Here is a 24,949-nt window from a genome sequence, read left to right as displayed (position 1 = left end):
ATCTGTATTTGAGATCAGCCGTTTGTCTTATTCATAGGAAAGACAAGAAATCTATGTGGATTAATAATTTACATGTAACTTGCTTTAAGCTAAACACAATACACTGGTTGCCCTCTACATTTTACTCTGTGAGAAGAATGTGTTACGAGGCTTGGTTTATTTTGGAGAAACAATGGAAACTGACAGTATTTTGAAATATCTGCTTTGAAATATTTGAGATACAAGAATATTGGAGAGACAAAATGTTTCCTGTTCTATTTTTATATTAGGTTAAGTTAGAAACCTTGGTTCTAAGTGTTATTTCTATTACTTCTAAAAGTTACAATTAACTAGAGGGAAAAAAACCATTAATGTGATTGAGAAAGTTGTACGATTGAAGTCTGTTGGTGTTCATAATGGTTGAGAAGATTACTGTGGAGTCCTTGGTGGTCTCTGAGCTTGGTTGCTTGCAGACATTTTATTACCCAACTAGATAACATTGTCAGTACTGATGAGTGTGGGGTTTGCTCCATTTATATATAATAATTTGCCCTACCATGTTGGTGAAAATGTGGTTTTCTCCTTAGTAGTTACTTGATTAGGGCATTGTTTTCTGTCTGCTTGTTTGTCTAGTGTTAATCCCTACTTATCTGGATATTGGCTGGTAGACTGGACAGGATATGTTCTGGACCTTTTGTTTCCTTCTTAGTTTTTTATTGTCTCTTTATGAATGGTGTGTAAATACTGTATGGTTTATCTCCATATGGCTATTGAGGTCTGCTTTACTAGAACCCCAAGCTTCCAGGAATAGCCTAGAACTTTGGGATTTGGTCTACAATGCCTGCAGTGTTCCAATTGAAACTCTAGTAGATGTTGGTCAATGTGTTGTGCCTTGTTTTCTGACTGCTAATTGGTATTTATGGATGTACTTGGCTCAACTTCTGCCTGCCTGGTGGCTGTTGTAGTCCTTGTACTCTATGCAAGATCCAGTCTGGGTCAGTCAGCAGGACCCGAGGTTGACTTATACTTCTTACACTGCATGTTGTAGACGACTTCTGCTTTTTTTTCTTCTGGGGTTATTGATCTTTTGGTTTGCTTAAGATATTTTGGAGGGCATTAGTTGACACGTGTGCTACGATAACGTCATGTGGTTGTAGTCTGTCGGTTGTTTTTGAAATGTTTTTTGATATATGGCAATCTCCACTCTTCTACTCGTTGTAGAATACCTTATGCCACCAGACTTAGAAATTCTAGAACTAGAAAACCTTGAATTACGCCGTCTTCGGTCTGACTTAAGCATGGTATATAAAATCATACATTGCAATGTCCTACCTGTCAATGAATACTTCAGCTTCAACCATAACAACACAAGAGCACACAATAGATACAAACTCAAGGTTAACCGCACCAAACTTGATTGCAGGAAATACGACTTCAGCAATAGAGTGGTCAATGTCTGGAATACTCTACCCGACTCTGTAGTCTCTTCCCCAAACCCCAAAAACTTTAACCTTAGACTGTCTACTATTGACCTCACCCCTTTCCTAAGAGGTCTGTAGGGGCGTGCATAAGCGCACCAACGTGCCTACCGTCCCTGTCCTATTGTTTCTCTTATTCTTTTATTTTTCTTATATGTACCCATTTCATGTATTCACAACTATGTATACACTTATACTTATTATCTTGTAAACAATTGGCAAATCAAATAAATAAATAAAAATAAATGTCCTTTTCATAGCTTATGCTGATGGTGCTACAGTGGGTTGAGTCGGGCACTTTTTGACAGAGTTGCCTCGGGTATCCATTTTGTTGGAAGATGTTGTATAGGTGGTCTGTTTCCTGTTTTCTGAAATCTTAGGTCATTGCACTTTGTGTTTACCTGGATACTATTCTTACACAGCTCTTCGTGTGGAAGGTTGAGTTGTTATGGGAGCACTTGGATTGTTTTTTCAATAGATTTGCATTTTTAATTTATCATTGTTTCCTTTGCTAATGAGGATACTTTTATCACACAAAATGAAATATTGTACCCACTCACCTATGGATTAGGCCTAATTGAACATAATGAGAATAACAGCTGAGTAAGCAGGTGACTAATGTCACTATTTGTTTAACTACAGGTACAATTTATTTGAATAAACCATAGATATTTGGGTTATTTTATTCATGTATGTATTTGTTAAATTTGGAGGCTGCCTTGCTCTAGAATTCAGGGGTCTCCAACCTTGGCAACTTTAAGACTTGTGGACTTCAACTCCCAGAATTCCTCAGCCAGCAAAGCTGACTGAGGAATTCTGGGAGTTGAAGTCCACTAGTCTTAAAGTTGCTAAGATTGGAGACCCCTGCAACTAGATGACCTCAGACAACTTACGCTTTAAAAAAGAACAATTTTTAAAAATGTATGTCCAGGAAAAGAAAAATCATTTCTAATCTCTGTAGAAAAACCAACAACCACCCTACTGCAAAGCCTGAGACAAGAGCCAAATTTCCAAAGATGTTGAGAGTAGAATTGTTTGGAGTTCAGGATGTTCACAGCCACAAAAATCCAGATGACCATTGAATGGAAGCAAGATTTTTTTTTTCCTTCTGTTTCCCTTTCCTGCCTTTCACTTATTATCCTGACTTTTACAGCCCATATACGGCAACCCTAAACATGCTCATCCAAAGCAGGTTTGATACCAAATTAATATTTATTAACTGAATTTACATATAAAAAACACAAAACAGACATATATTAAAAAGCAGCTCTGTCTCTAATGGAAAGAATACCAAATAAATAACCACTTTACAATAAAGAAAGTAAAGACACTAGACCCTATGAAATCTATCATTATACCGTATAATTCGATTAAGAAAAATTAAATAATAATTCAGTTTGATATAACTTTTTTTTAGCTCTATTTTTTAGCTCTATTTTTTAGCTCTATTAATGTTCTATGTTCTATGCGTGGCAGTTCTTGGAAAGCAATTAGAACCAGCAATATTTCTTGACAGTGGTAATGAAACTGCAGAAATATATTCATGTAGTCATCAAGTGTTACACTTTAGAAAATGTAATTTTGAAAAAGAAATACACAAAAACAAATTAAAAGACATTAATTTACAGCAATATAATAATATACAGTCATAAAAATGAGTTATTATAAATACCAAAACAAATTCAAACGAAATAAAACAAAATAATCTCCCTAAGAATTAACATGCTAAATTGATATAAATCATCCAAATATTTATAGCAGGGGTTAAAGGAGACCCTTATTTTACTAGTTCTAATTGCTTAGATCCTCTGGTTTCCCATTTATGTGATTTGGAGTGAGACTAGCTGATTGACTTTCCACCAGGCAGAACCCCTTCATGGTAGGATGTATAAGATCAGGATTGAAAATGAGGGTTTTTAATTACAGAGAAGGTCATACGATAATAAACCCTGCCTACCTAGCCTTTCAAAATGTAGAAGTCCTAACTTCTTTTAGATATGGTCACCAGAATGACAATCCTAAACTATTCCATACATTAAGAAGGCTTTTTACATCCCACTCTTGAATTAACTAAATTAAATCAATTGCAATCGCTGATTTCATACTCTTCTAATAAAAAATTACTGAAGATGATTCGTAATATTGCAATTTATGTTTTTTAAACTGCTGCATGGAAGATGCCGTACGCAGTTCAAGCTCTAGATTGAAATGTATCCAGTTGGCTGTATTTGTGAAAGGTTAAAAAAAGAATATGTGAGCTCCTTCTAGCGGCTAATTTATTACAAAGCATTCACTGTACTCTTGAAAGCCAGCTGTGTTCATTTCTAGGGGTGTGCTGCAATCCAGATTCAAAGGGGGAAATGTGGTTAAGAACTTTTGATGTAACATAAAAGCCCACGCCCATTCTGAATCACCTATCTTTTGGATCTGGATTGCATCACAGCCTCCTTAGTTTTCAACATGTTTCTCTATAAAACTAAATAATGAAATACAGTTTCTGCTTTGGTTTGATCTAGTGCACGGGTGTCAAATTCATGCCGTCACATTGCTGTCATGTGACATTTCACGACACTTTTTCCATTTGTGGAGCTGGGGTGGGCGTGGCCTGCAAGTGACGCCTCCCGGTTTGACACCCCTGATCTAGAGCAGCGGTCAACAACCAGTTCTTTTTCTTTTTAAGAAAAGAAACGTGAGCGGCGAAATTACAAAGGGACAGGAAAAAAAAAAGAAAATATTTTTGACAGCTAAGCGGGGCTTCGAATCGGGAAAGGAAGAAGCCAGAACTAAAGATTTAACTAAATTGGACTAAAATATTTTGGCAATAAACAGGCATAAAATAAAGCTGGACTTAAGATTGTCAAAAAATAATAATAATAAAGTTTACAAATTGGAGACTGGACTGTGCTGGAATATTGAGGTTCGAAAAACCCTAAACAAAAAAATAGGGGGGAAAGGTGAAGACTTTGTATAATGGAGAGTGCCACCTTTTGACAAAAACTTGAGCTCAAACAAAAGGGAAAGCATCCTGTTTCTGAATGAACTTGTGTGGATATAACACTAAAGAAATATTGAAACAAAGTAAGAATCTTAAAAAGTGAAAGCAGAACCAGAATAAAGAAAAAAGCAAGGAAAGACTGACTGTGGGATTGATTGATGTTTTTGGTATAGACCCTGGACTGGAATAATTGAGAACTTTAGAAAATTGAAAGAAGAAAGAAGGAAAGTAAAAGTGGGTTTTTTGTGGACTTTAACAATCATAAAATACAAGAGTGTGTAATGATGATATCTCTTCGGGAATTAAAAGTGGAACTTAAAAATATGAGAGAATTACTACAGGAAAGAGGCGAATCACTTTGTTCTGTGTTAGAAAAAATGGAAATGGCGATTGAAGAACAAGAAGAAAGAGCTTCAGAGGAGGAGGAGTCGATTCAAGGAGAAGACATTTTAAATAGACAATTAACACAAAGAACACTACAAAGAAGTGGGGAAAAGAAGGAAGGTTAAAAAGTTGAGATTTAAGAAGGCAATCAAAGGGAATACCTGTGAAGTCGGGAAAGGCAGAAATACCCAGCAGAAAAGGAGAAAGGAAGATATTAAGAAAGAGAGGGATATAAACTGGAATGAGAAAAGATATGGGGGAAAGAGGGGAGGAGAAGCAGTAAGAAACAGGTGCATGAAATAAAGAAATATGGAAATAGTAAAACGTTGAAAAGAAATTGTTTTTTCAGAGATAATGGTTGATGAATTTAAAAGGGGATTCTGCAGGGTGACAAGGGGTAATAAGAATATTTCTGCAATTAAAAATATTTAGAAAATAGGGTAATATAGATACTGATAACTTTTATTAAAAATTAAGGGGGGAAAATATGCTGCAGAATCCAAATGAAAATATGTAATGATTATTATTGTAACTTCTTAAAAATAATGGTTTATTGGGAATCAAGATGAGGGAATAAAGGTATATTTTAATCATTGAGGTGTCACACTCAAAGCAGTAAAAGAGGTGAAACCTATACTTGTTTTTTTCTTTAGTGTTAAAATTTGTATTAATCTAGAATTTATAAAAAGAATGTGTAATGGAAAGGAAATATGACAGACCAAAGAACCAACTAAATTAATAAGTTAATATAGACTATTAAAAGCAAGAAGAGACATTGGTAACCTATTATTATTATTATTATTATTATTATTATTATTATTATGAAAACACATATTGTTTATCTTTATTTTTAAAATAAATATTAAAGGATTATATTTGAAATAATTGAAATGAAACAAAAAGATGTTTAGATTGAGATTCATGAATGAAAGAGGCTAGAATTAAGGTGTTTGTTTCTCTCCTTACTGAAAATTTGGAATGGAAAAGGTAATAATAGAATTAAGTATGCATATATGAATGTATAATTGCTGTCGTATTTGTATGTAAAGGTGATGACCCGGAAATATGTTGTCCACTAAAAAGAGATTTTTGTTTTTAATGTGAATTTGTCCTTGGCTAAGAAAAGTATACAGAGACATAACAGGTCAACACAGGGGTCTTCAACCTTGGCAACTTGAAGACTTCCCAGGAGTTCAACTCCCAGGAATTCTGGGAGTTGAAGTCCACAAGTCTTCAAGTTGCCATGGTTGGAGACCCCTGGATCAACAGACTGCCTTATGTGGAACCAGTCTTTCCCTTGTTGTGATCATGTGTTGCAGAGAAGGCCCAGACACCTAAACTTTGAATCAAGGTTTAAGTATCTTTTTTTTTGGGGGGGGGGGGTGTTGTCATAACTTTGAATGGCTGCTAAGTGATTGATCATAAAATGGGGACTACCTGTAGCTTTTTTATAAATGTACAAAGGGAGAGGTAATGTCCTTTCTAGGTTCAAACAATATCTGCTTTTGTTTTGTGTCTGGAGTCTTTGATGGCTCTCAGCTTGCCTTGCCAACAACCCTCAGAGAGCACCAAGGAATCCACAATTCAACCTTAAAATATAGTCTTTTTTTTTTAAATACCAACATAGCCCCATGAAATGTGTAATTAGTAGAGGGCCTGCTTTTATTTTATCATTTATTTATTACATTTATTTGCCTCCCATCTCATTTTGAAGAGGCTCTGGGCAGCTTGCAGCATTAAAATATTTCTAAAACGATAAAAATTGAAATTACAATAAAAAAGGTATAGTAAAAAGATGGGTGGGGGAAGGAACAGGCTGCAAGGAGATGGGGAGAGGTGGGATTGCCTCTTAATTCATCAATCACCTCCCGTATGATGCTCCCCTGTTGGGACCTCAAGCTGTTTGGCAAATCAGGTCTTCAGGGCCTTTTTTTAATTATTATCCTAGAATTTTAGAGGCTATTGAGCAGTCTATCTCTCTTTTCATATGGACACTCAGCATGTTTCCAGATCCCTAAAATGATCGCCCAGGGATTAGGACAAGAAGCATTTCATTCCACCAGTTTGGCATGTGGTCGCTCTAATAACTCTTGTTCCTCTTCTTGATTTTCTCTGCCATCAGTAATCCATCAGTAATCCAGCATTCTTAATCCTTGGTTCCAATTCTGTCCCAAATGTCTTCTCTTAATTCTGCATGTTGCTCTAGCTCAGGTGTCAGCAGCCCGCAGCTCTGGAGCCGCATGCGGCTCTTTGGGCCCTCTGCTATGGCTCCCCGTTGGGTGATCGCAGCACTGGCTGGCCCCGCCCCTCGCCTTCCCCTGTCAGTCACTCCTCGCCTGGCCTGAGAAGGTAAAACACAAAAAACAGAAAAGAGAGGGAGGGAGGGAGGGAGATAAACCCATTTCCCACAGGAAACTCTGGGAGCCACAAAACCTGGGTAGGCGTGGCCGGGGGAGGTGTCCTGTGACTGGATGGGAGTGATGTTGAATTGGCCACGCCTACCCAGGTTTTGAGGCTCCCGGTGTTTTCTGTGGAAAACGGGTCCAAATGGCTCTTTGAGTGTTTAAGGTTGCAGACCTCTGTTCTAGCTCTTTATCTATCCTCCCCGGCCTAGAATCCATTGTCCTATTCATGTTAATGACTGTAACCACTCACTTCGTAGTTAGCAAAACCTTAAAACAACCTGATCCAAAAATCCCAGAGTTCCTTGCTGGAGGTGGGGGGGTTGGGGGCAGAGATCCAAGGTAGTCTCCCATTAAGAAGATAGGATTGCCAGACATCAGAGCTGTTTGAACTCACGTCTCTTTTTGCTTTATCATTCCTCACATTCCTTCCCATCTTACCATTCTCTGCAACCAGCATCTGTTTTGAACTGCAGAGATCTTCATTTGCATCTTGCTATGCTGTGAGTTCTTTAGCTTGTCCTTGTTATTAAAACACCACCACCGATTTTATGCTGCAAGAAACCACTGGAATGATATGCATTAAAACGGGATGTCAATATTTGTATTTTCATGTCCTGAGAATAGAGCGTTCCACTTAATGCTTGGAAATGACATTGTCCCTGATGTGGTATTTCTTGTCACCTCCCCAGAAACTTACCTAATGCGAGCTTTCAAAAGCTTTTTAATTAAAATAAATAAATAAATAAACAAGCTAAGCATGCTGCAAAGCCAAGCATTTACACCAAGCTTTCCAACAATTCTTGTGAGTGCCATGTAAAACCCAGAAGCTTTAAAAACTACAAGGATGGGTGACTGCAGCTCAGTTTTTTTCGTCTGGCTTCTAGTGTGGGTGGATTGGCCATCAAGACGATCACTTGCAAGAGTTCCCTCAAAACCGCAAATGGAAGGAGAAAACAACAAATGCACCTAAAACTGTAGCACCACCATATTTAGATGTAGTTTTGAAAGAAAGTGGGGGCAGGTTGGGGGAAATTCCAGTCTTCGGGGCACGCTGAGACAGCTTGTCTTACAGGAACCTAAGCAGCTGTGTTGCATCTCTCACATCCCATTTCTGTCTGGCCTCTCTGTTGATGTCACTCCCTCTTCCTCCCAAAGGACATAAATACAGAAATCTCTCAGGAGTTTAGTGATAAGTGGAAATCCTTTGCCACCATGCATGTCTTAAGTCTTGGATCTACATAAGACTCCTTTTTTGGGCTTTAAATTCCCCAAATGGCTTAGCAGGCTTAGCTCAATGGAATCTGAGCCTAGGATTGCACTTTATCTGGCATACCAGCATTTCCTGTTGGATACAGATAATCCCAACCATCTATGTCAACAAGAACAAACCTATCGCTTCCAGATCTGACCTGCAAAAATCCAGGAGGGCTAAAAAAAAGCAGCAAAGAGATACAGAAAGTTATAGCCTTTCTGTATAGACTTTCTCTCTTTTCCAGTGGTTGTCCAGAATTTTGCAAGACAAACTTCCACTGATTGAACATAATATAGGGAAGACCAAGGAGCAGAAGTATCACAACTCCCCATTGTTTTATCCCAGTATCACCTTTTCTCAGAGGTCCCCAAACTTGGCAACTTTAAGCCGTGTGGACTTCAACTCCCAGAATTCCAAAGCCAGCTGGCTGAGGAATTCTGGGAGTTGAAGTCCACACGGCTTAAAGTTGCCAAGTTTGGGGACTCCTGCCTTAACAAGTTTAAGATACATGGCTTTCAAACCCCAGAATCCTTCAGCCAGAAGCTTTTGCTTGGGGAATTCTGGGAGTTGAAGTCCACACGTCTTCAAGGCGCTAAGCCTAAGAACACGCTTCTCTTTCCCCAACAATCCTTTTACAGCCGTTTGAGAGCCGAGAAAAGCTCCTTAAAACCAGAGAAGGGGCCGCTGTACGGATTGAAGCCAACGGATCAAACCATAAGCTCGCAGAACGCATGCAGAAAATCCCGCCTCCCCGCCCTCCCCTCCCCGGAGAAACTCCAACGCCAAAGCTGACCACTCTCCGCACTGAGAGCCAGCGCGCACGCGCCTTGCTCGGCACTTCGGGAGTTGTAGTTGTTGGCCTTTTCTAAATCTCCGCCCTTTGCCGTTGCAGGGGATAGGAGCAGGAAGCCAGGCGTGAACTACAGCTACCAGAATGCACAGCAGCGCACTTTCCCTCCACACACACACTCACACAGCTCCCCCCCCCCCCCCCGCCGTCAAAACCTCTCCACCTCCCATATGAATGACTAATACAACGTGTTGTCAGGCTAATCTGCCGCCGAGTCCCCGGAGGACTCGTTTTCCCTCGGGGGACTTTTTCTTCTCTAAGTTGGGTCCCGGAACCGCTTTGAGTTTCAGCTGGTGGTTCGTACGCACCAGGTTTCTCCCTGTCGGGGAGCGGCATAGCTTGGAAAGTAAGTAAAGGGGCGAGGTAGTTAGTATTTCCTGCTTAATTTTTTAATTTTTTATTTTTGTTGTTGCTTGGAGCTGTACGGAGTTGGCCGAAGCCTCTCCTGGTTGTGGCTCCGGCATGTCGTGGGCAAGGGCTCGGGCTGTGCAAATATCGGTTTAATTTTCAGGCACCCCCTTCCCCTCCCCTCCGTCCTTTCTCCACAATGGCCAAATGCCAAGGGAGGGGGAGAGGTGTGCAATGGATATTTAAAATAAAAATAAAAAATAAATCCTGGTGGAAGTTTCTTAAAGAAGCGGGCTTCGCTTTATTGTGTATTATTTGTGGTGGGATGCCTGCTTTGTCGTACCTTTAAACTTGTTTTTTTTTCTCTCCCCCTCTCCTTACTAACATCTCCCAACTTATCTAGGTAAAAAGTCTCTTCAGGGTTTTTCCCCACGAGGTAGCCTAAATTGGAAAGTTGTGCAAAGGAACCTCCTGCCAGTGACATATGGCGCTGGGGAGTTTTGATAGAATAAAAACTTTTCCTCTTCTTCTTCTTCTTTTCCCCCCCTCTCTCCCAGAGATAGAAAATGTCAATATTGTAAGGTGTCACAGTGTAAAAAAAAAGGGGACCTTACCTGCCTATTCGGAGCTTTCCCCAAATAGGTGTCATTTTTTGTAGAAACTGGAAAAGTGATTGAGATGGCTCGCAGGCATTGGCAGTTTTCGTTGGGTTAGAATGATGTAATTCCTTTTGCCGTTTAGTAAATTGCACTTTTCATGAAGAAAGACACCATGCTGCCAGAAACTGAATTGGAGCAAAATTCAGATTTGAAGAGAACAATAGGCATTTAAATTCACATTGTTATTAATATGTTCCAAAAAAAAATATAAGATCTCATCTCCTTACTAAAATAACTTTTTCCATTAATAACAGGGAAAAGTTATTAATAACAGGGGCTTGTTTTGGAATTATTTGGGTAATTGATGCAGTGGCATGATAATATATAAATACTATATCATTTTCAATGTGGCATTTTAATATGGATGCATATTTTGTGTGTGTGTGTGTGTGTGTTTATATGCCCATGTTCTATTTCATGAATGTTATACTAAAAGTCAGATACAGTAGCTTAAAACAATGTTAGATACAAGTCAACAGGACTAGAAGGCAACGCCATGTGATTTAATTCTAGGGTTTGACTTTCCTTTGTTGTGCTCAAAGTTTACCATATATATTTCAACCTTTGCTTTTTTGTGGCTAAATTTATATACATTGATTCATAATACAGTATACTGTATATTGTCCAGTGTAAATCACTGAACATTAATAGGTCACCATGTAATTGACTATATTTGGAAAGGGTTGATACATGAAACTCATTTAAGTGTTCAGTTAATTAGAAAATGTTGCTGTGGGAAGAATATTTTACAGAGGTACTTGCTAAACATGTCCTATAATTGTGAAGTGATTGTAATAGTCACTCCCAGTCTGTGAAAGTGGCTGTAATAACCTTTTTTGATTTGTCAGTAGAAGTTACTAAAAGACAGAAAACACATTTATCCCCTCATTGCAGAGATGTGAGTCAACTGGAACCACTGGAACTTTACCTGGAAGTAGATAGTTTGCAGTAGGCCTGTTTAAGCATATAGTAGTATATGAACTTTTGAAAAAGGTTCCAAATTTATAAAAGAGGTACCAAAGTCTTTGGCTTAAGAATTGGGAAAAAGGGGTGCTTATTTTGTTAGTCTATTACCACCACCTGGAAATTCATTTGTGTTGTATGGGGTACATTGCAATGTTCTTTCTCCAATCTTACGTTCTCCATATTTGTGAGAACTACAACTCCCATTTGTCTGACCAGTAGTCATCTTGGCATTAAAGGAACTTGTAATCCCAAATACCTGAACAATACCAAGTTGGGGAAGATTATTTTAACACATCAAATATACATGTTTTTTCCTCCCTGCATTTAAGGAATCAGAATTGACTCTTTAAACTATGCATTATCAAAATGAAGTATTTAGTTCCTTCTTGTGCATCTGGTGAGTTTAGTATTTTATGAAGTAACAGTTCTTAAGTAACTTAAAAGTTACTTAAGTTGAATTGTAGTCTTAACAGGTTTCATGGTGACTGGAAAACACAGCAGATGATTGCATAAACTCCTGGAAGATGAGCTAGTTTGACAGGGTACAAATTCCAGCATCCAATTATTTCTTGGTCCTGAATGTGAACTTTGGGCTCCTGACGACTCACTGTTTTGACTCCAGAATGAATGGTATAGCTGTCAACGTTGGGTTTTTTTATGGGATGACTCAATGCCTCAGAAAATTGATTTAAAAGCTGAATGTTCCTGTCAATGAAGTGGAATGTGCACTGAGATCTTATCCTTTGGCTATATAGTAAAATAAAAGAAAGTCGAAGCAGGTTAGCATTTTGCAGCCTATAATAACAAAAGAGTATACCATTATTGCTTTCATTGATCAAAAATACCAGCAGCTGATCTGCTTCTGTTTTATTTGATTTAACTTGATCAATTCCAAAGCAATGAGATTACTTTTGTAGAAAGCTTAGATTTAGACTAACTTTATTGTCACTTTGAATGTACACTAATCGGCATACATTAAAATGAAATTTTGTTGCATACAGTTCTCAAAGGGTCTCCACCTCTGAGAATAGTACGCTACTAAGTTTAGTTAAAAAATAATTATTTAGAGAATATTTCACTTTGTTTTGAAAACCCTTGTTTTCAAATAGTCTTCTATTTCAGTGGTTGGTAAAAGAGCAAGTAGAACCTCAAGTACCAAACTGATTTCAAATTGATTGGGAATGTGAGATTTTTATAGAAATATGTTATGTCAATTATTATCACCTTTATCAATGGGGATAGCATTTATTTAATCCGGGGTCTCCAACCTTAGCAACTTTAAGACTTGTGGATTTCAACTCCCAGCTCCACAAGTCTTAAAGTTGCTAAGGTTGGAGACCCCTGTTTACCCATTCATTTGTTAGACATGTATTTCCTCCTGGAACTCAAAGCAATCTGAAAACACAATTTTCTTCCTTTTTCTCCACAACTGTGATTGTCCCAAAGGTGAATTTCAGTGTCTCAGAATAAACTTGAATATGTTCCTAGATCAGTTATACCAGAATGTTTCTTAGGGCAATTACATTTTTAACATTTGAAAATTTAAAACAAAATAATCCTTTTCTAAGATAAATCAATGTGGTGACTTAAGAGAAAGTTAGATATCTCATTATCCATGTTTTGAAACGTTTCAAACTCAACTGAAATATGTTAAAGCTAATCAGCTGTCCTGGACTAGGTCAGAGTCTGAAAAAGAAATAATAAAAAGAAATTTGTATAGGTTGTTTTAAAACAAAAAAAATCAAATGTGAATAAATTAAAAATGTTAAGTAGATTCAGATATTTCTGTGGAGACGAGAAAATTGGATTTTCTCTGGTTTCATATATTAAAAAAAAAAGTTGACTCACACTTGGTCAGACGTTAAAATTATAACTTAGATGAATGAGAAGTATTCTTATTGTTGAAAATGTCAGTATCAAATAAGAAACTTTAATTTGCTGACAAATACTGGGAGATAATTAACAATTGGAAAGAGTCCTGTTTCATAAAGAGCAAACATATGGTAACTGTAGCATGGATGTTTTATGCAAAGACAAATGGTGCTAAAACCAAACTTGCAGATAGACAATTGGATCATGTTGGACTGTGGTGTTAAAATAAAAATAGCATATCATATTAGAATGGCAAATATGCAAATACTAGGACGAATTCATGGAAATTGTTCAAGTTTAACTGAATTTTGCAATAGTTTTCTGCTTTTTAGCAATATGATGTAATGAGATTCTTTAAATAGTTTTATTGTATTTTTTTATTGAAGAGGCATGAGTTAAGTTTGATTTTATTACATAGTTTATTAGGGACTAAGTACAGTTAGGGATTTATACTCCCTATAGTATACTCTATTTATAAATAAACAGAACAGCAGATTGCTACTTTCAAAGATGTCCAGCCTTAAAAAGCCAGTGGTGGATGATCACATACTGACTGATTTTCTATAGTTGCAACAGAGTGCAATTGAAGGTCACAGTACAGGTAGTCCTCTACTTACAACAATTCATTTAGTGACTGTTCAAAATTACAACGGCACTGAAAAAAATGGATTTATGACCATTTTTCAAACTTGCAACCTTATGGCATCCCTATGATTATGTGATCAAAATTCAGATGCTTGGAAACTGGTTCATAGTTATGACTGTTACTGTGTCCTAAGGTCATATGATCACCTTTTGCAACCTTTCAACATGCAAAATAATGGGGAAGACAGATTCACTTAACTATGTTATTCACTTATCAACTGCAATTATTCACTTAAAAACTGTGGCAAGAAAGATCGTGAAATGGGGCAAAACTCACTTAACAAATGTCTCAATAACAGAAATTTTGAGTTCAATTGTGGTAATAAGTGGAGGACTTACCGGCATAAATGTGAATTATTTAGCTAAAATTATACTTCCGTCTGTCATATTTGCAAGCCACAGTAAATAACTTAACTTCTTCCATCAAGTACTTATTAAATAGCACTTTTTAGATCCATAAAAACCAAATAAATAAAAGAGTGGGTGTACCGAAACATGAACAAAGTGAAATTCAGAGGGCTGAAATTAGTCAAATCTGTAGTGAAAATTTAAGCTTCTTCCTTAGCCAGGTCCTAGTTACACTTAACTCACATGTGCAAATTATTGTTTGCAATTTATTGTTTACAACTTGGGTTCCTTTGTACAGATTTATTCAGTAAGTTCCGGGACATTAGAAATTAAATTTGGAACAGAGCAGATCTAAAAATAGAATTATTCATAATGTTATATCTTTCGGCAAAGGGGCATTCAGTAACATTTCTGATTTAAGTATGAGTATAAATGTTAAGTTGGTAATTAAATGAGAAAATTAAATGTATAAGGAGCTGCGTCTGTTTCTTCTGTATTGTTAATTTCTATTCTATAGCACCATCATCTTACAAATGAGTTTGGACATTTGATGTGCTATCAGTGGTCTTGTTTAAATTTGTTGTGTGCAATTAGTATTACTAATATTAGTACCAGTACTAGATAAAAGTATCTGATACTTTTTTAATCTTGGAAAAAGTTCTTCCTGATGCAACTTTCATACACAATCTTTAAGGTATAATTATTCTTGAAGGATACATTTTCCCCATGTTCTAAACTCCATTCTAATGACTATATTGCAGCTATTTGTAATTCAATCTGATTCAAACTTTTTGGCTCATATGCCAGAAAATTACGTAGAAGGAGTGTGTACAACTTTAGTGTTTACTAGGCTAACTATCCTCAACTCCCAATGCACTGTTAAGTCACCTGAATAAAAGAGCGGGAAGTAGCATTTTACTGAATACAATGGGAGTTGAAAGTGTGGATTTGCTGTCCATATCCATTCTTTTTCTTCCATTCATGAATGCTACCCCACCACAACAGGGACACCAATTGTATGATAGTAGGTAAGCTATCATGGTCTCTTGTGATAAATAGCTTGGCTTTAAAGGACTTGCAGAAATAAATACGTAGTTAATTTCTTTGAGCACTTTCCAAGTTTTTAACTTTGAAAGAAATAGCCTCGTTGCTTGGCAGAAAGAAAGAGAAAATAATTTTGCAACACCTGAAGGCTAACACATTTAAGGTGACTTAGGCTTTCGTGGACTACAGCTATTTCAGCAGATGCATTTGTAGTTTATGCCTTGCACATTTTTTGTGAGAAAATAGCCTTATGTGTGGAGAAGATTCTGTTATACCCTGTGATTTTAACTTGAGAATTTGATTTGGGGGAAAGAAAGTAGATGTCGGCCCTACTGGTTAGGCCAAACTATGAAACCAATTCCACAGGAAGGCTAAAATTATAAAAAAATAATAATAATGATAATATAGGTGGTCCTTGATTTACAGCCACAATTGAGACCAGAATCTTGGTCATTGAACAAGGAGATGCCCACATGACTGCTTTATTCAATAACTGCAAAGCTGGCACTCCAGGTTACACTTGTTAAATGATATCATAGCATTTGAAGTGGACAGAATCCCAGATAAGGAGCCTTTCGGGAGAGGGAAACCCTGGGAGGCTCAAATCCGGAGCTCCTTGCCAAAATCCAGGCCAGAATTTCTGAATGGAGAATGAAGAGACACTCCTGTGCAACCTTTACCAAGTTTCCCAGGATTGATCTCACTCCTCTGAGCATCTTGTGCTCCTTACCACGTTCCTTTCTATTCAGGAGCTAAAAATCTTCCCTGCTGAAATCCAGACAGGATTTTCAGCCCCTGAGGGAAGAGAAATGTATGCATGGCCTATGCTGAGCTTCCCTTACATCAGAGGTCTCATTCTCGCGGCCCAATTGCGGCCCGCAGGACGATATCCTGTGGCCCCCACCATGATATGAAAGTATAATATTAGTGCGGCATTTGAGGATATTTTTTTAACAACGTTTTTTTGTGGAATCCCTTATGCGGCCCAGCCTCACCCAGACTCCGCCTCCAGCGGCCCCCAGGTAAATTGAGTTTGAGACAGCTGCCTTGCATGGTTGAGACACTCTGAGCTCTTTACCTTCGTGTGCTGCCTCTCTGCTTTCTGCTTGGATTTAAGCCTCCCTCTCACCTCTGGGAGTTGGCTGAAAGAGCTGCCTGCCGAAGGATTTCAGCTTTGGCAGGAGACTGCCTGTTAAGCAGACGTTTGTGATTAGCTCTGATTAGTGGCTTGAGCTGGTAGGTTTTGACTAGATACTTTAAATGTTGTCAATACAGTGTCCTGAGAGCTTCTCTTTTCTGTAGGTTTCATTTGATTGGTAAGAATAAGGGACATTCCAGCAATGGAGGGGGATCAACAGCAAGAGGTAAGTTTGCAAATTACAATATGTTATGTAACTCGGAAAAATACTTCTGGTGGTATGTTTAGCAGATGTTTGCAATGGGTGCAATGTACAAGCAGAAGATGCAAGCTAACCTGATAAGCTCCAGATGTGGGGAACTTCAACTGTCATAACTCCCAGCAGGCAGACTCAAAGGCATTAAATTGGGGGAAAGGCTAGGTTAGACAGATGACTGATTGACTGATCTAAAGATAAAGGTTATCCATCTATTAGGCCTTGAAAATCAGGTATCAGAAGCTACACTCTTGTGCATACTTGCCCTGCAGGGCACTGTAAATTACCAAAGTACACACTATGACAGCAGAAACCCCCAAGAGATCTTCCTTCCACCCTGAGAACTGTAGCATTATATACTGCCATTCTCAAGTATTTTTTTTAATTAATTGAGCATTCATTTGAATAAAAAAATGGGTATAAATCTTATTTTTTTTTAGCAGAACTCGCTTAATACAGCTACTTTATTTATCATTGACTTGCCTTAAGGAAATAGCCTGTTGTTTCACATGGAGAGGGCAGGGTGTGCTTGATTTCCATCTAACGAATCTTTTGGTGGCAAATAGCCCAAAATGCATTTACATGGAAGGTTGAGAACCATCCTTTTAAAAACATTCACCTCTAAAAGGAAGGGAAAAAAACTCGCCTGCCTCCATTGCCATATGCGCAGTACATTTATGGCTAACTGTTAATTAACATGTTACAGTATTTGTTACTTTCAGGTAGGTACTATACAGGTAATCCTCAACTTATAACTAGTCACTTAGGACTGTTCAAATTTTCAGTTAATCTCCTCAGAGTGATGTGTGACTTATTTTCAAAGTTAGAATGGCTGCATGCCCCCACAGTCATGTGATCGCATTTATGGCACTTGGCAATCAGCCCATATTTATAGCCGTTGGCAGAGTCCCATTGGCCACATGACCACGATTTATGGCATTTTTTTTGCCAGAATATTGGCATTTACTTCTGTTTTCTGACAAAAAAAATACCCACTGTACACAACGGGTTTGCTTAACAACTACTGCTTCATTTAACAATCATGAGATAAAAGACAGCTTGTAAACTCAGGCGCTGTCAGCCCACTTCTCCTGCTTGTTTACAGCCGCAACGGAGCAGGAGGCCGAGGGACGTGCTGGTGCTGCGGCACGAGGCGGGGTGGTGGTGGAGCTGCCCCATGTGCCCCACAGAGGCTTATCTTAGGGCCCCTGCAGCCAGGCCATCTAAGCCCCGACACCTGTCTCACTTCGTGGCTGCGGCACCTGCAACCATGTGAAGCAGGAGTCTATGTGGTGGCTGGCCTACTTCTTCTGGTTTCCGGCAAAAAAATACCTACTGTACACAATGGGTTTGCTTAACAACCACTGTGTTCATTTAATAACCATGAGAAAAAAGCCACAATCATGTGATCTCTTAATGACTAGTGCATCCAGAGGTGATATTCAGCAGGTTCTGACCAGTTCTGGAGAACCAGTAACAGAAATTTGGAGTAGTTCGGAGAACCGGTAAATACCACCTCTGACTGGCCCCACCCCCATATATTCTCTGCCTCCCAAGTCCCAGCTGATTGGCTGGGTCTTCTTTGTTGCCCTGCATAGGAGAACGGAGCTGGAAAGCAGGTTAATGGGGTGGGGAGGGAATATGGATTTTGCAGTAACCTTCACCCAGGAGTGGGGAGGAAATGGGGATTTTGCAGTATCCTTCCTCTGCCACGCCCACCAAGCCACACCACGAAACCATTCCCACAGAACTTTTTTGAATCCCACCACTGAGTGCAACCTTAAATTTAGATCAGTTAATTGAACTTGTAAGTTCATTGTAAACTATCCATATACTGTACACTTGGAATTGCCTGTACTTTTCAATTACAGCCTGTTTCCAAGCAGTAAAATAATTGAAGTTGTAAGTTGACTTGTTCCTTAACCGACAACCAATGCCAATAGTGAATGTATTTGAGTGGCGTAAACTGGAATGTAAAAAAATAATTTTTAAACATTCGTTCCGCCTTCTTTATTTTTATTCCATACAGATTGCTGCCGAACCAGAGCCTTTATCTAATGCAGAAGGTGACAGGCCAGAAGATGCTTCAGATATCGCATCCAATATTTGTATGTTTTATCCTACGGGAAAGCCGGTTTGCTTCATAGTTTTTTTTTTCAAAGCCGTTTTGATTAGACTTAGGGCTTCTCAGATAAAGTTAAGTCTTGTTTACAACTGCTGTAGCCTAAAGAGTCAGAGCTTGATGTGTTAGAACAGGGCTGTCAAACTTGCAACTCGCTGGCTGGATACGTCACATAGTGGCCACGACCACACCTGGTTTAGCGAAGAGGAAAAAAGTCCCCATACGTCACATGAAGCCACCATGATGATGTGACTTTGACAACTCCGTGTTAAAAAGACTTCTACTTTGGATTAACCTATACATGTATCATAAAAGATGGCATATTAGACAAGGGTAGAAAGAACCACATTTTGTTCTTGTAAAGTTATATGTTTGGGAAATTTCTGTGTGCACAACATATTACTGATACATTTTTATAACTTCCTTTGGTTAAAAAAAATAAACCTGTTATTGCAGGATTGTCTGAGACCTTTGTATTATTATTTGCTTAAAGTAATTTAAAGGTTAATTTAAAGGCACTTAGAATAATGTGTTAGCAGGAAGTTACTAAAAAAAAAAAGGATTTAATGGACAGTGGTTCCTATTAGCTTTGCTTTGTCTTTGGAGCTGTAGCTTTTGGTAACCTGGCTTTTTAATCTACTATATTTTGATGAAATAGAATATTTGTATCTAAAAAAACCCTAAATGAAATAATGACAGTTTCATCAACAATGAATTTTTAAACTGGCAGGTCTAGTATAGTAACGACTGTAAGGGTTAATTCCAAAATTGTGTTAGAGTTGTGATGGAGCACTGCTGATTCTGAGTATCTGTGGTTTCTTCCCCAAACCCCAAAAACTTTAACCTTAGACTGTCTACTATTGACCTCACCCCTTTCCTAAGAGGTCTGTAGGGGGCGTGCATAAGCGCACCAACGTGCCTACCGTCCCTGTCCTATTGTTTCTTTTGTTTTTTATTTTTCTTATATGTATCTATTTCATGTATCCATAACTATGTTTATACTTATACCTGTTATAATTGCTTGACAAAATAAATAAATACATAAATATTTAAGAGCCAGGTAGTTCAGAGGATGACAAATTAGCAATTATTTGCAAGTTTTTGCATTTAGAGGAACATTGATGTAAACAGGATTTTTATAGTTATAATGTCCTCCTGAACAGAGATCTTATATTACAGATAACTCTTGGTGTTCTGCTTTCTGATTTAATGACTAGAGTAAAACAAGTTAATTCTTGTGGGCAGGCTGCTTAAGTTGTTTGATGATATTTAAATTGTTGAGTGTTATATGAAAAATTGCCTGTGCAAACAGCAACTCTCTCTCCAATTTAGTGATTTGGAATAGAGAATGACAAATGTGAATCATCTTGTCTTTGGTACGACTTTTTTTATTGTTGACATGCAACAAAATTGGATTGTATAAAACTGTGTTACATCTGTGAACTGTTTATGCCTTCAAAGAATCAGCTGGAATCCCTTAACCCAGCTATATATATATATATATGTTTTCTGAGGTTCTCGCGGATTTGTATGTGGATCTTTGGTTATTCGGGTTTTCTCAGCGTAAGATTCAAGTATCTAGGCACGTTTCGATGAAGTCTCATTCATCATCTTCAGGCTTGCTTCTTCGGCTCTGAGAAGCACAGAGCCGAAGAAGCAAGCCTGAAGATGATGAATGAGACTTCATTGAAACGCTGCCTAGATACTTTGAATCTTACGCGGAGAAAACCCGAATAACCAAAGATCCATATATATATATATATATATATATATATATATATATATATATATATATATATATTTATTTATTTATTTATTTATTTTGATGGCACCGAAGCAACAGGAGAGGATGCTCTAAGGCTTTTGCAAATAGATTCAAAATGCCACACAAAAAGGGTGAATGGCATGGAAAGGTTTTAGGTATAAATTCTGAAACCTTCCTGTTTTTGTCCCCAAAGTTCACAACCCAAAATGGAGGTTAATCTAATCCAGCAAACTTAACCTAGTCTGGTCACTTCCATTGCATAGATGGTAGGATTGTGAAGGGTTAGCCAATGAATATCTGGAATGAATGTCACTGTTTTCATACACAAAGCTGATGCAGATGCCTTAAAGATACTTCTGGAGATGAAGATGAAGAAGAGACAAAAGAAACCCAGCCTTCCAAGCACTGTGACGGAATTTGCAACTGAAGAGGGCTCCAAAGTTTATGTCGTTGGCACGGCCCACTTCAGCGATAGCAGCAAAAAAGATGTAGTAAAGGTAATTATTGATATTTGCAGTGGATTTTTCTTTAATAGATGACCTTCTATGAAATCTGGCATATTTTTGTAAAATGCAAGAAAAAGAATTTCTTTATGGTTGAAGAGAATGTACCTTTGTTTCAAGTTTCTATCAAATCATTTTTGTAACATGAATACGTAATCTATGAGTATGTAATTTGAGGATCTTTTTGTGGCTTTAATACAACTCTGAAGCTTTAAAGGAAGAATGGAGTATGTGAAACCTTAGGACAAAAATCCTGATGTGAAAAAAAAATCCTTTCTTTACATTAAAAGAAGGGTTGCCTTCTATCTCTTTTGTTAACTTCTATAAGAATTCTAGAAAGGCTAGTATCTAAAAGTTCTTTTACAAAAAGATTATTTAAGTCATTTTAATAATGTAGTTACATTTAGTTGTGAATGCTCCAACACTGGAAGCTACTTTAATCTTGTAAAATTTTCAAAACAGAACAGAAACGTTTATTATACTTTATACTGTGTTTTAAAAGAGATCTTTGATGAGGCTATTCAGCAATTTAGTATAGAACGTTGCAGGTTGGTTCTTTTTAATTTTGTCTGTAGGTTTGAGCCTGAATCCATCTCTTGCAGACAATACAGGAGGTTCAGCCTGATGTGGTTGTTGTTGAGCTGTGCCAGTATAGAGTTTCTATGTTAAAAATGGATGAAAGAACTTTGCTAAAGGAAGCCAAAGAAATTAATCTGGAGAAGCTTCAGCAAGCTATAAAGCAGGTATGTGTTCCTCGGTGATAAAGTCTACTTGTTTTGGGTCTGTGAGATAATTCTTCACAAAGAGATTCAAACCATAACTTTCCTACTTCTATAGTCAGCTGCCACTGAGGCTGGTGTTAAGTATATAATATGACATCAGCGTTTTTTTGTAGCTTTTTCCACAGGAGTATAGCAATAGAGCACAGTTGTGAATACAAGCGTAAACTTGTGTAAGTTTAAATTTTCCAACTTTTTCTGAAATTCCTTCAGAAAAGGGTCAAAACCATTTTTTTTTAATCTAAGTCATGGCTGTCCAACCTTGGTAACTTTTAAGACTTCTGGATTTCAACTCCCATAATCTGTGTCATGCCCTTTGTAGAGTCGGACTCTGAGGGAGAGGAGGAACAACCAACAGGGAGTGGCGGTGTGGCTCCGGAGGTTGTGGAGGAGGCTGGGGAAGGGCAGAGACCAGCTGGGCAGTCAGAGGAAGAACCAGGCCCATCCCCTCTACATTCTAGGACACTCAGGGAGGAACGGAGAAGGCAACAACTTGGCTTGCGAGAGAGGAGGCAGCCATGATCCTCCTCATTGGTTGCAGCTGGGGAGACTAGTATATAAGAGACGATTACAACACAGAGTTGCCAGAAGCAAAGTGTGTGTTATTTTGGGCTGAAGTTATCTTGGTTGGTGTCCTTCCAACAGACTCTGCCTTGTTATCTCCTTGAAGTTTGTAATTACTTCTCTGGTTCGGTTGTGGAAATTCGTCATTGTAGTTTGTTTGGTTTATTTCATCTCTATCTGCTCATTAAGTTTCAACAGTATTGTTTTCTTTTGAAGACTGTTTTTTTAGTACATTTTATTTCCAACTGAGAATTATTGAACAGTGGGGCCAAGTTGGAGGCATTAAAGGATTTTGTTACATTTGTGTTACACTCCGGGTCATCACAGTCCACAGATCTTAAAGTTGCCAAGGTTGGATACCCCTCACCCAGGTGTTTCTAACCTTAAGTTTGGGGTCAACCCAAGAGCTTTCATCTAACAATCACTTCTTCGTGTTCACTGCTTTTCAGAAAGGGTATGGAGGTGAATTGCAGTGTTGTGTGAAAGAGCTAATATGACTTGGCCTCTTCTGCTCAGCCACACTCTGGACATTGTGTCCGTTTCTTTATTGTTTAAAGTTGAAATGAGTCATTGCATAGGTTGAAAGAGGTTGGAAGTAAAACAAGGAGCAGAGAGAAGAGGAAAGACGAGTTTGTAGTCGTGGAGAAGGAAATACTCTCTAGAGTATGCAGGGGTATAATAAATAAGGCTCCGGCAGAATTGCTCAGCAGCCATTTTGATCATGGGAGAAAAATACTGATGCTTTAAAGGAAGTTGCACACAGAAGCTATGCTTGTACCCTCAAACCCTCTGAAGAACCTTGAACTCTTTAACAGTTCACATAGCCTTAAAATACATAACCTAAATAGCAATAGCGCTTATATTTATATACCGCTTTACAGAGCTTTACAGCCCTCTATAAGCGATATAGATAGTTAGCATATTGCCCCCAACAATCTGGGTCCTCATTTTACCCACCTCGGAAGGATGGAAGGCTGAGTCAACCTTGAGCCTGGTGAGATTCGACCTGCCAAATTGCAGTCAGCTGGCAGTCAGCAGAAGTAGCCTGCAGTACAGCACTCTAACCACTGAGCCACCGTGGCTCAAAATAGTTTAAGGGAGAGAGCCCCAAATGCAACTCAAGAAGATTTTTTAAAAAAATGAAAATTTCAGTTACGTTAAATCTTTTTGGAAGGACAATCTAATAAATCAACATTTTGAAAGGTGATTATTTGGTGCAACTTCCAACAATGTGCAGATAGAGAACCAAGGCATGTGATAAGTTTTTGATAATATTCTTGGCAGACTGGACTTCACATTCTAAACATTTCTATTTCTTCCTTACTGAGTATGAGCAGAGAATGAGGGATCAGTAACCTGTGACTCAGCCTAAAGAAGAATTTCTGTTTCCTGTTACATATTGCAAATATTGCAACATTTGGAAGTTACAGCAATGTCTACAAAACGATGTACCTAAAGCAGAATGATTTTCTAATCTACATTTGGAAATAGGAAATATAATCTCTTTTTCTTTTGGGTGGGGGAACGGGGTAGAGTTCTTCTGTCAATAAAGAACTCTGGTTTTTTTAAAAAAACCTGATAAAATATATAACAATGACATTATTTTAGGGGAAGCTGTTTGAAACGTTAGTATGGTCTGCAGTGCTATTCTCTGAATGTTTTAGTTCCTACAAACTGGCCATGTAGAACTTTGTTCAGCCTTTGTGTATGTGTGCTAACATGCACCAAAGGGAGGTGAGTTGGCTGTGACTTAATGACTCTGGAGTTGTCTCCGCTCCGGCATTGCAAGCCCTAGTACTGTCTGGCAGAATAAGCCCCCTGTCACTTGCTTCAGTGTCTTGTCTACTTAACAGTTTGAAAGCACGTTCTGTGCAAAGTAGATAGATAGGTACCATTTTGGTGGGGAGACGAGTTGGTACTCTCTGCAGGCAGGCAGATCACAGGTCTGAACCTTCCCGTTTGCAGTCCATTTGTGAGGCAGTTCTTGAAAGGGAGGGGAGATTGGGCCTTCTGTCTGGTGTGAAGCCAGTTTGCCCTCCTGTGGAGCATCTTGGCAAAAATGCAGAAGCATGTCCTACCACAGGTATCTTGGCAAGCCAAACTAATTACTCTGTAACTCCATTGTGATCTGCTGGCTCTTGTAACAATGCCATATGCTAATAACAATGACAACAATGCATTGTTAATTTTTTACCAGTCCCGGATTGTGAATCGAATTGAAGATTAACCATAACAGCAACAGAAACATGCACCCATGACATTTAGAAATTCTGTCTTGACGTAAAAGTACAGTCTGATGGCAAAGGAATTCAACTAAGATCATACCATTATTAGCAAAGAAGCAGAATGCTACATAATTGTTTTTAAAGAGGAAAATCAGCAATTAAAAACAAACAAACCTCTTTTTGTTTTAAGTAGCAGGAAAATAAACTATGTGTTGCGTTGGACTGTTCAATTGCTGATTTATTGAAGGAATTACTCTTACTGTTCCCTGACAAGAAGGTTGAAACAATAAACATTATTATGCTAGAAGGAGTCAGATATTTTTAGAACTATTTTCTTCCCTTTTGATTCTTCAGGCAGGAAATTAACAGATG

General features: G+C 38.1%; 1 protein-coding gene across 2 annotated transcripts in view; it reads left to right on the top strand.

The window, feature by feature from the left end:
• Positions 1-9,511: 9,511 nt before the first annotated feature.
• Positions 9,512-24,949, top strand: part of TRABD (TraB domain containing) — a 35,271-nt gene continuing 19,833 nt past the window's right edge. The window contains exons 1-5 of one of the 2 annotated variants that reach the window (XM_026669029.2): positions 9,512-9,689; positions 16,528-16,589; positions 18,649-18,727; positions 20,837-21,003; positions 21,612-21,752. In XM_026669029.2, coding sequence (XP_026524814.2) covers positions 16,566-16,589; positions 18,649-18,727; positions 20,837-21,003; positions 21,612-21,752 — 411 coding nt within the window. In that variant the 5' untranslated portion in view covers positions 9,512-9,689; positions 16,528-16,565. Of the gene's footprint in view, positions 9,690-16,527; positions 16,594-18,648; positions 18,728-20,836; positions 21,004-21,611; positions 21,753-24,949 lie in introns of both variants that reach the window. The other variant, XM_087969414.1, reaches the window with a different exon arrangement.

This window comes from Notechis scutatus, chromosome 6 (genome assembly GCF_049901735.1).
Source record: "Notechis scutatus isolate UNSWTSFEM ecotype Mainland chromosome 6, rNotScu1.2, whole genome shotgun sequence".
Classification (NCBI taxonomy): Eukaryota; Metazoa; Chordata; class Lepidosauria; order Squamata; family Elapidae; genus Notechis; species Notechis scutatus.
Note: the sequence above shows the minus strand (reverse complement) of the source record. Positions and strands in the feature narration are given on the sequence as shown.